This window comes from Macadamia integrifolia, chromosome 6 (assembly GCF_013358625.1).
Source record: "Macadamia integrifolia cultivar HAES 741 chromosome 6, SCU_Mint_v3, whole genome shotgun sequence".
Taxonomy (NCBI): Eukaryota; Viridiplantae; Streptophyta; class Magnoliopsida; order Proteales; family Proteaceae; genus Macadamia; species Macadamia integrifolia.
In genome coordinates, this window is record NC_056562.1 from 31,063,159 (window position 1) to 31,075,119 (window position 11,961).

Here is an 11,961-nt window from a genome sequence, read left to right on the forward strand (position 1 = left end):
GCTTTATACTCACCCGGGAGATATCTCGGGCTATCTGGCTTCTTGAAGATACTACCTCGTTCCACTTGAAGATCACTTAGTTAATACTAGTAGCAGGACTATGCTCGGAGACGGTTTGCTGGAAAAGAGGAACCCATCATAATGGAAATTGTGAATTTCAAGAAGTGGATCTTAGAAATCTAAATCTGCCAAGGTTGTCCATTTTAAAAACGAGGAAGAAGTTTGGAAGGGTAAGCCTCCAGACAATGAGAGATGGGTTCACCATTGAATTCCACAAGAAATGCTGGACAATTGTGAAGGTCACAACTTCTAATAACTCGAGGTCGATTACAAAACGACATGGGGGTGAAGAGATCAAATACTGCATACCAATTAGCTATAAAGTGCTGGTAAGGTATATTTGCTCATAATAGACAAATAATCGATGGGGTACTCGCGGTGTGCAAAAATCGTCTACAGCCGCTGCACTGGTGTAGTAAGCATCGTGTGGCCGGGAGCCCCTTGGGGCATGTACCCAGATGCTCTCAGCTGTCCCATGCTCACTGCACCTCACTGCTCATTGCAGCTTGCAACTTATGAGTGTTTCCATTCAAAGCTGACAGAGAGGAAGTGGGGTTTAATGTACAAAATCGATATAGAGAGCCCACGACAATGTTGAATGATCGTTTCTCAATTCAGTGCTGGAAACAATGGGATTTGTGGGGAGGTGGCATAAATGGATAAGATGATGCATATCTTCCTCGTGGTACTGTGGTTTGCTACAAGTCAGATGCTGAGAATTCTGGAAAACAATGGTCTTATCATAGGTTTCAAAGTCAAAGGAGAATTCTGTTTCTTTCTCACACTTAACAGTATGAAGATGATACAGTATCTTCTTTACGGCCGATGTACAACAAGCGAAGGGGTTGTCGATGCCTTACAAAAGAGCACCCTCTTCATGGTTGGAGATCCAGAGCAGGGTGGTGGCAGCTGAATGTGAGAAAATGCTTTCCTGCAAAAGGAATGGGCTTCCCACAAATGTGGGTTTTCCCTGTAGTTGTACCAAGGCAAGACTAGCAACATGGAAGAGCATCTGTCATTTTAGGAGAAGAATATTGCCCTCTGGGACTTGAATCATAAAATGCTTACACTTAATGTTATGAAGGGAAGGGGATTTCATCTTTGCCGATCGATGCATTCTATGCAAGAAGGAAGAAGAGATGGCTTTGCATATTTTTTTACAGCTGCAAGGTTGCAAACTTCACGAGGAGATACTTTCTTGAAATATTTGATGCAATATGGACAGCCCCAGTTGAAGATAAGAATATTTTCCCAAGATGGCCAAAACTCAACCTCAGTGAAAGCGGCAGAATCTGATGGCACTTCTTCCCCTGGGCAGTTAACATGGTCAACCTGAAAGAAGAGAAGAGACATCACAGAGGCCTGTTCGGAAAATTTTGAAGCAAGTGGGTTCATTGTTTATTGACTGGGCTTCGACTAAACCAGAGTTTGCCGAAACAAACTGTACTCAGTTTTCTCATGCAAAAGATGATCCATGATTAACCCCGTTTAAGGGCAAATAAAAACCTAAACTAGTATCTCTGTTCATACATGTATACCACTCTAGCAATTATTATGCACTCTTCCCGCTCTGGGCAAAAAAAAAAAAAAAAAATCATGAAAATGGATGACACAGATCTGTCTTGTGACTTCCATAAACATTAAAAATTATTTCTCAATTCTCAACTAGAAAGAAGTTAGAGAAAGCGTCCATTCCATTCGGAAGAATTACAAAGTTGTGGGTACCGCAAATTTAAACTCAACCCTTAACGGGTTTTTCTAATCACAGAACCTTTTGGCTCATACATCAAAACAATAGCAGGGACTAGAGGCTACTACAGAGGTGCCAAATATGACCAGAAATATATTTAAAATGGCACCCTTTGAAACATAACCCGACTTATGAGCGAGAGGTAACTCAATACCTAAACAATGAGTTTTGGCGCACAGGATCACCCATCACCAAGGTCATTCTAACTGCAAGCTGAAAACTTGCCTCTGTAGGAACTAGGAAGACTGAATAAAAACCTTAAACGTGAGCAGTGCCTTCTGTGAATTTAGGGTCCTCGCATCTGTACTTCCCATCAGGGCCAATTCCAAAACCTTTTGGGTCTGCAAACACATTCTGCAGCAGCTGGCTGCGGGAAGGAAGAGGGCTCGCATCTGCAAACTCCACAGCTTCCTCAATCAATTCATCAATCTTCTTCTCTATGGCCTTCAACTCTCCCTCACTGGCCAGATTGTTCTGAGTCATGTATTTCTTTAGAGCCATAATGGGGTCTCTTGCAGCATAATGAGACTTCTCAGCTGTCAGAACAGAGATACAGGTTGAGGTGGATAAATTTTCTAAGAATTCTTAATAAGGGAACGAGAAGAAATGAAACACACACAACTCAACCGTTGAATCTTCAATCACACTCCATGGTTGTTTTATCATAGTTTACATAATTTGAAGGTCATAAATAAAATAAACATGCAATATTACTCAAAAATATGCAGTTGCAAAACAAGAAGCCAAAAAAGAAGTATCAATCCATTATTTAATTCATGAAACTTAAAAAGAGATTAATCTAAATGGAAAAGTCAAACACCTGCCCGTGAAGCAAAATTAACAAAATGCCAAAGGCCCACAATGTTAGAATTGATCCATGTTGCATGATATTCGTTAGTAATCAATCATGGTTACAGTTAGTTTTTACATAACATACAAGTTCCAACTATCAATTTAAGGGAAAATTAATTGGACACCCCCTGTACCATTGCCCGATTGCTTGACAACTCTAAAGTTTGAATCTATTACTTCAACCACCCTTACATTTTAAGATTGCTTACAACTAGCCCTTGTCCAATAGTCGGTCACCGTTTAGTGATGACGTCATAGGTTGAGAAACTCCTAAATACCCAAAGAACCCTTTAAGGGTAGTGAATTGATTACTTGGGACACCCTATATTATGGCCTAATTGCTTGACACCCCTAAAGTTTGAAACTATTAGTTGAAGGCCCATAAAACCTGACGGTGTTAGTCTGTTGTTAGTGGTTGAATGGAAAAGACCATTTTATCTTTATGAGTTATTCAACTGAAACTTGTAAAGTTAAAATGACCAACTTACCCTTTAAAGGTATTAACCTAAAGAAACCCAAATTTGGAGAAGAAGCTTGGCAGTGCTCCATATCCACCGTCAACAAAGGTGAAGGTGAAGGTGAAGGTGAAGGCGAAGGCGAAGGTGAAGAAGAAGACTGAAATTTCCGGCAAGGCTTACCACTGCAACTCACCGGCGAAGGTATGTCTCTACGGGAGGTAGCTATGGAATGTTTGATTTCTCTTGCAGGGGAAGGTTGCAAGTTAGAGTTGCGGTTAGTGGTGGGCAACAGTAGTGCTTGCAGGGGAGGGTTGCAGGTTAGGGTTTCAGATAAGAGACGGGGGGTTTCAACAAGGGTTTGTGGAAGGGTTTGAGGTATTTTATATGGCTGGGGGTAAGATGTTAGATCACCACGTGAGTGCTTGCTTCGTTCTTCATTGTAGCATGGAGGGTTGTTCCATGATGAAAGGGTAAAAGTGTCAAATCACAAAGGGTAGTTTGGGCATTTAAGAGTTTCCCAACCCATGAAATCATCACTAAACGGTGACTGACTAACGAACATGGGCTAGTTGTAAGAAATCTTAAAATGTAGGGGTGGTTCAAGTATAATTTCAAACTTTAGGGGTGTCAAGCAACCGGGCCATAGTACAGGGGGTGTCCAAGTAATTTACCCTCATAAGGGTAAAATGGTCTTTTCCATTCAACCACTAACAACAAACTAACACTGTCAAGTTTCATTGGGCTTCAAGTAATAGTTTCAAACTTTAGGGGCATCAAACAATTGGGCTATAGTAAAAGGGGGTGTCCAAGTAATTTTCCCTAAATTTAAATACAATGCCCTATAAAGAGAACTTCACCATACCTGAAGACCATGATGATAAATTGAGTCCTGTCCCATGAAATTAGGTACTAGTCATTGTGGTTACAATTATAATTGCATATATCATTATAATTAACTTGTAACGCATACAAGTCCTGACTTCCTAAAATGGGAGTCTCTCTCACTGATTCCAATTTTGCAAGTCAAACATAAATTGGAGAACACCATGACGTAAAAGTTTTCAATCTTGACCCACAACACACATGAATACTAGTTGAAGACTATTATGTTGTCCAAAAGTTAATATCCTTTATCAGATGAGAAATTCTAACAAATTTCCAATGCTGGAGTAAACAACCAACTTGGAGAGCCAATGGAAGCAACTAGGATGCTTGCATTCAGTACGAAGCAACAGAAAGCACCTTTGAAAGTGGTAAAAATTATCATTCAAGCATATATGGTGCTCCAGAAATAAATATAATTATCATATAACATTTAATGGTCAGGTCCTGATGTGAACATGGTAAAGGAGTTTGAAATTAGAAAGCTAAAAATTTCAAAACTACATTTATAGCTAAACGGACGGACAGATGGGAGAAGGGAAGTGCAAAGGAAAAAGATACAACAAGTTAGATGCAGAGATCACATGAAACCACAATGGTATGTTTTAGTATAACTATCAACCACCAAATTCTCTAAAACCCCAAGACTGTTATTGAACACCAAGAAAAAATCTTAGAGTAAGCAACAACAAAGTAAAAGAAACACCAGAAAACAACAGACTAGGGGTGTATGCAAGGGCGCTTTGTGATCATCGTTTTCACACCCATTTTTGATAAAACAGAATAACAACTTGTTGAACAAATAGGATTTCAAATAAAATTTTTTGAGAAAGTGTATTCAGATCATCATGACAAATTTGAAAACGAGGAACCTGCTCATATTCAAACTAATGAACCAACATCTTTCTCTGAAAGCTAGCTTTCTCAGTTGAGGTTCAAGCAAGCATGTCATCTATCTATAAATCAATATGACTGTGTTAAATCAATATGACTGTGTCAAGTACTCAGTAACCTCATACTAGTCGCTCGAATCACTTCAGATGAATCAAATTAACATTGTTCAAGCAGGTAATCGAAACCCCAAGAGTAAAACCCCAGGTTCAATCACATAATAAACAAACAGGAGAAACAACAATCGACATCTGAAAACCGAAATATGGAAGTGATTTCAGGGTATGCAGAATTAGAAGAATAATAGAGGCAGATGCAAGAAGAAGAAGAAGAATAAAACGCTCACCAGGGTCACGAAGCTCATCGGGATCAGCCAAAGAGTGTCCCCTAAACCTATAGGTCTCACACTCCACCAAGGTCGGTCCTTCTCCTCTTCTAGCCCTGCCGATCGCCTCCTTGGCGACCTCCCTCACCTTCAGAACATCCATCCCATCTACATGAACTCCAGGCATCCCGAAAGCAGGTCCCTTCTTCCAAATCTCAGGATCCGAAGTGGCTCTTAGGTGTGACATCCCAATTGCCCACAAATTGTTCTCAACGACAAAGACAATGGGTAATTTCCACAAGGCCGCCATGTTCAAACACTCGTAGAACTGCCCATTGTTACAGGTCCCATCACCGAAAAAGGCCAACGTCACATGATCGCAATCAGCATCCTTCAGAACCTCCCTCCTATACTTGGAAGTGAAAGCAGCCCCTGTGGCAACCGGAATTCCTTCGCCAATGAAGGCGAACCCACCGAGAAGATTATGCTCTTTGGAGAACATGTGCATGGATCCACCCTGGCCTCGACAACACCCAGTGGTCTTGCCGAAGAGTTCACTCATGACGGCGCGAGCCGAGACACCTTTACTGAGTGCGTGAACGTGATCACGGTACGTACTGCAGACAGAATCTTCCTTCTTCAAGAGCTTGATGAATCCCGTCGACACGGCTTCTTGTCCATTGTAGAGGTGAACAAAGCCGAACATTTTACCTCTGTAGTACATCTGAGCACACATGTCCTCAAAAGTTCTACCCAAAACCATGTCTTCGTAAAGCTCCAGGCCTTCCTCTTTGGTAATCTGCAGCAAACAAGGGAAGAATAAAAATAAAAATAAAAATACCTTTGTTAGGGTTTTCAGATCCATAAGAAATGTGAAATTTCGAAGCCTCCAGAAGAGAAAGAGTTGGTGAGGGGGAGGGAGGGGGGTGTGGAATTGAAATTAAGAATGTATTTTCAATGAGAAGCAGAATAGTGAGATACCAGATTGGTCATGGAGGAGTTGGAGTTGAGTTTCGTCTCCTTGACAACGTTGGAGACAGCAACAACGGAAGATCGACGGTGAGAAGAGGAAAAGGGCTTGAGAGAATTGAAGCGGAGTTTGCAGGATGAGCCGAGCAAGGAGGAATTGGATTTAAAGGGATCAAAGAGGGAGTTTTCTGGGGATCTGGCGGCGGTGGTGGGATGATTGAGTGGCTGAAGGATCTTCATTGCTGATATTGCTGAAGACATTGTCGTTGTTGCAGAGACCTGCTCCTTCCTTGTCCTTCCTCTCTCAGCCTTCTCTGCTGTGAAACTGCTTGTGCTTTACAGATACAGACAGAAGGGGAAAGTCCGAAAAGCATAACAGATTGAACGAAGGATGAGAAAATATAGAAAGACAAAGCCCCAAGGGCGGAGAAACCCAAGAACCTGGGCCTGGGAAAGACCGCCTGACTGGTTTCATGATTTAGAGGGTGTAGGATGGGACCAGTCCACAGTCCACGGTCCACCGTCACCAAACTGTGTTAAGTTTAGGCTGTGTTTGGTAGCCAAGAGAGGAGAAGAAAAAAAAAAGTACTTTTTTTCTTGGGTTAATTTTTCTTTGCACTGTATCTTCACCCATGAGAAGATTCTTTTTTTCAAATTCAAATTTTTCTTAGAAATTATAAAATTTTCTTTTGTTTTTCCAAAAATTTTCTTCCCGAAGACACAAGAAAACATGAAAAAATATGAAAACATAATAAGACAAAAAATGAATGATTACTCAATGATGATTTTCTATGTGTCTATCTCTCTCTTAAAATTCAATTTTTTTTGAATTTTTTTTTCTTCTCTTGGTAACCAAGCATACATACTCTTTTTATTTTCTCACAATTTTTTCTTTTTTATTTTCTTTTTTTTTTCTAGATTCTTTTTTCTTTTCTTTTCTTTTCTTTTCTTTTCTTCTCTTGGCTACCAAACATAGCCTAGGGACAATGTTCTGTTTCTACCATTTTTGCATTTTCTTGTTCTCAAAAATAGAGAAACAATCTAAAAAACGTTTGATAAAGTTGTTTCATTTCACCTGTTTCTAGAAATAAAAATAAAAATTTATGCTTATTTACAATTCGAGAAACAACTTTGACGAAACAAGTCCATCTTGTTTCATCGTTTCTAGAAACATCTTTGAGAGAAAAAAAAAGACTGATGTGCCTTATAAAAATCTCTCAACTATTTAAATCTAAAAAGAGGCAATCAAATCCTCTCTCCTTTTTGGGCTTCTGATGATAGTATTGAGTTTGTTAGTGATATTCTGTCTGCAAAAAACGTTTTGAGAAACAGATTTATCGAACAAAAAATCTACTTTTTTTTTCTAAAAACGTGAAAATCCGTTTCTGCTGTTTCTAGACACAGAAATAGCAAAACATTATCAAACGATGTCTTAAAAAGAAAAAAACAAAACAAAAAAGCAAAAAAAAAAAACAAAAAAAACAAAAACAAAAACAAAAACAAAACAAAACAAAACAAAACAAAACAAAACAAAAAAAACAAAAACAAAAACTGCGCTAACTTTAAGGCCCTGTTTGCCTGACACCTTAGGTATATGTTTGATGACAAACAGGTGAGATGAGATATTTTGGAAGTTTCTACCCAAAAAACAGGGAGAGATTATGAGATGATACAGTAATAGGTAACATACATTAAATGCAATAGTGCATTAAATACTTTATCTGTTTCATTAGGAAAAAAAAAAATTACTTTGCTTATGTGGTAACAGAATTTATCTCACCATTGTTCTTTAAAGTCTTACCAAATTTGATAGAATTTTATAAAAATAAAGATAAAAATATAAATTACATGAGAGGGGGGCTTCCTAAAAGGCAGCATGACTTTTCATAAGCACAGAGGTCAATGGCAACGCACACAAAAACATCAATAATGATGGGATTTGCTTTTTATTTCTCCCTCCCAAGTATATAGGTGTAAGGGGGACACAGTGCCTTGTAGGGTTCTCATACAATTCTCCTTCTTTTATTGTGATAAAGAATGCACAATGGGTAGTCAAATTTGGGAATTAGGAGAACATATTATTGAGTCTATTTGGATCCATTACCGAGCGCACTGGAATGCAACTTTTGCTTGAAAAGCAGACACTAGGAAGTTAGTGGATCGAATATTCCTATCACATGGGTATGGAAGTGTGTATTTAGTGTGTTCCTCGACTCCCATATCCCCTAGTATGTATTCAGATCACTGGAGTTTCTCAGGTAGCCATTGCTCAAGCCGCTACCTTGCATTATCAAATGGCCTATCGACTGTAAAATCATGCTTTTGATCTTCCTATAGGCCATGCAGAAGACGTTTTGTTCATAACCTTGGACTCTAACCAAGTCCCCTGCTATACCTATATTCCTAGACAAATTCCTAGAGATGAACTTCTTCGTCTCCTTCCTTCTTCTTGGGTAACAGCTTATGAACAATAGATCTCCGGTTCCCTTCAACAAACCCCTCCTGAACCTGTTCAGGCCACAGATCCAAAATATATCAGGCATTCTAACGGAGAAGTAGAAATTAGGTTTCCCCCTCCAAAACCTCAAACTATTTCTCCTACTTTTCCAACCTCTTTTAGAATGATCTAAGAAAAAATTCCTATCCGGTATTTTGATTCTCAAGGCGGCCTTATTTATTATTTTCAAGATCCAGTTATAGCTCATAAATATTTTGATTTATGTGACTGTGAATCTTGTCCCCAAGACTCAGATGATGAAGATGCTTATTCTACTAGGTATCATTCTTTACGATGTAAGTCTTCCCAACAGACCTTGCAAGCCCGTTATGAGTCAGGAGATTCTACTGTTGGCCCTCTTAGGGATGAATCCAAGTACCATTTCTTTGTCAAGTATGGTAATGACAGGGTCACTCCTCAATCTTCACCTCCTACTTGCAAACCTCCCCCAAAACCAGATCTCCCATGTCCTATTCTTCCTCCATGCTGTATGTATACACCAAGATCTTCATCCTCTTCTCCTCTTAGACAATTCCTTGGTCTCGGTGACTCAGGCCCTAATATTCATGGTGTTCAGCAAGTTTGAAAAATTAAGCTTCCAATTCGTCCCATTGGACAACCTTCAGAAATTTTCCAAGCAGAAGCAGCTTTGAATTGACAAGCAGAAAATGTTGTCATCCAAAACTAATACCTTGAGCGAATTCTTGCTCAAACCCAACAAACTCAAGGCACGCTGACTCAACATGATCATCTTCTCCAGTCTTTACGATGAAAAATTGATCAAGTTCATACATAACTGGCTGGAATTGCTTCAAGTGTGGCAGATACCACTACTGTCTTTGCCCTTATTGGACAAAAGGAAAAACATCTCAAATATCTTGAAGCTCAACTCCATAGTCTTCAACGGACTCATCCTCCCTCTTTTGCAACAAGTCGACAACATCCCCTTCTTGTTACAGTGCCAAGTTTCATTCCACAAGATCCCTTTGCTATGTATGCTCCTCCAGCCCCTCCAGTTGTCTTAACACAAAGAACATTTCCAATTGAAGAACTTAAAGAACTTCAAAGACAATAACATTCTTTGCCAAAAAGAACCAGAGCTATTAGAGGATGTACTCGTGGTAGACTTCCTCTAGCTTGGACATCTACTGCTGCTCTTATGGATCTCAGTGATGATTTTGAAGAAGATCCCGATGCCCTCCAAGACACACCACCTCCTTTCACCCCATATCCCATGATAGTTTCTTACCCAGCTCCTCCACCTCTGGTCCTGATAAACCCACCTAATCCACCTCAACCACCTGCTCCTCCTGGTACTGGTACAACTTCGACACAAAATACCCAGTCCATCCATACCATCATCACCCCCTAAAAAAATGTTTTATCTGAGTTTCTTAGAAACCAAACCTTATCAAATCATCTTCCTTCTTTTATGAATGAAGGTCCTACTCCACCCCCTCTTCATGTTTCAGAGATGGATGATGACCCTGAAATTCATAATCCTCTCGACACCCAACCAAGGCCTCTTGCCCCAGCTACTCCTTTTACCCCATATCAAAATCAAGACCCAAAACAATTCTTCACCCTGGATGATATTCCTATCTTCAAATGGGCATCAAGAATTGCAGATTTTCACTCTTGGATAAATGCAGAATTACTCCAAGAAGGAGCTACCACTGGGATTGTCTTATCTAAATTTGTTGCCAGACTTCAAGGAAAACTCAGGGAATGGTATTTAGCCCTTGGCGCTTATCGACAATTTCAAATTGTCCAGCTCATAGAAAGTCAGTTTATTACCACTCTCTATTAAGAGTTCTTGGGCCCAGTCACAAATGATTTTTCAAAGGCCCGTGATGAATTTCTCCAAATAAAGTGCTGCTCACTTAACAGATCAGCTCTTGATAAGCACTTCTCCCGAATGACATATAGGTTTCACAAGATCGATGGTCTTGATGATGAAAACCTTAAGCAAATCTGTTAAGTTTGTCTCGAATTCTTGACCCGTTTTGAAGATTGACCCGATCCGACATATTTTGGTGGCGACCTGAATGGGAATTTTTCTGAGATCTGTGATGGAAGCAGAGCGGCCCAAGCCCGGAGCCCATCACTGATCTCGTATCTTGTATGGGGGTGCGAGGGCGTAGCCCCCGCGGTATGGTTCGATCGGATCGACCGCGTCCCGATGGGTCGAACCGCTATTTGGCGTATATATATATATATATATAATGTACTGTTGCTTGTTGAGAGTCATTGTATTCTAGGGTTTTCACGAAGCTAGGGTTTCAGGGCGAGTTCTTCCTCGCCGCTGCTAGGGTGTAATCCTTCTTCTGCATAGTAAATCATCTTCTTCTTCGCCCGAGGACGTAGCACACCACCCTGGTGTGTGAACCTCGTTAAATCTCTGTGTCGTATGGATCTATTGTCTCTCTTTATTCGTGTTTCTTGGTGTTTGATCTAACAAACTGGTATCAGAGCTCTTGGTTACTTTGATCCATGGCTTCAACGAAATACGATATTGATAGGTTTGACGGCAACATCAGTTTCAGTTTATGGCAGGTTCGAATGATGGCTGTTCTCACACAGCAGGGTTTGAAGAAAACCCTATTTGGGAAGGCGAAGAAACCTGCAACTATGTTCGATGATGATTGGAGCGATTTGGATGATAAAGCCCTTTCAGCTATTCAATTGTGTCTTTCGAATGATGTTCTACAGGAAGTTCTCTCAGAGAAAACGGCTGCAGAGTTATGGGTGAAGTTAGAGAACCTCTACCTCACCAAATCCCTCACCAATAGGTTGAGATTGAAGCAACAACTGTATACCCTTCATATGGGCGAAGGTACTTCTATTAAATCCCATATATCTGAGTTCAATTCTATTGTTACTGATTTGAAAAGGATAGATGTTAAAATAGACGATGAAGATCTGGCCCTATTATTGTTATGTTCTCTGCCTCCATCTTATAAGCACTTTAGGGATACCATGATTTATGGTAGAGAGACAATCTCTATTGAGGATGTCAAAACGAATCTGCAAAGCAAGCAGAAGATTGATGATGAGTTGACAACTACCAATAAATCTGATGGTGTTGGTTTGGTAGCTAGAGGGAGAACGAATGAAAGGGGTTCATATGGTGATAAAAAGAAGGCTAGATCAAAATCTAAGCACAAGAATTTAACCTGCAATTACTGTAAGAAAAATGGGCATATTAAATCTGAATGCTATAAGCTTTTAAATAAGTAGAAGGCAGGTGGTGGTGCTCAAAATCAACAGAAAAGAG

The 11,961-nt window shown here is 39.9% G+C and overlaps 1 protein-coding gene across 1 annotated transcript; it reads right to left on the reverse strand.

The window, feature by feature from the left end:
• Positions 1–1,736: 1,736 nt before the first annotated feature.
• LOC122082804 (pyruvate dehydrogenase E1 component subunit alpha-3, chloroplastic-like) lies at positions 1,737–6,610 on the reverse strand. The gene is made up of 3 exons (XM_042650580.1): positions 6,200–6,610; positions 5,240–6,017; positions 1,737–2,346 (listed from the first exon to the last, which is right to left on the reverse strand). The coding sequence occupies exons 1-3, from the start codon at positions 6,446–6,448 to the stop codon at positions 2,069–2,071; spliced, it is 1,305 nt and encodes a 434-aa protein (XP_042506514.1). The 5' UTR covers positions 6,449–6,610; the 3' UTR covers positions 1,737–2,068.
• Positions 6,611–11,961: the final 5,351 nt, after the last annotated feature.

Excerpts from the sequence above, each read along its gene's own strand:
- LOC122082804 (XM_042650580.1), bottom strand. The coding sequence starts at position 6,448 with ATGTCTTCAGCAATATCAGCAATGAAGATCCTTCAGCCACTCAATCAT. Across the intron at positions 6,018-6,199 it reads ACTCCTCCATGACCAATCTG|ATTACCAAAGAGGAAGGCCT; the intron begins GTATCTCACTAT and ends TGTTTGCTGCAG. Across the intron at positions 2,347-5,239 it reads CGATGAGCTTCGTGACCCTG|CTGAGAAGTCTCATTATGCT; the intron begins GTGAGCGTTTTA and ends CTGTTCTGACAG.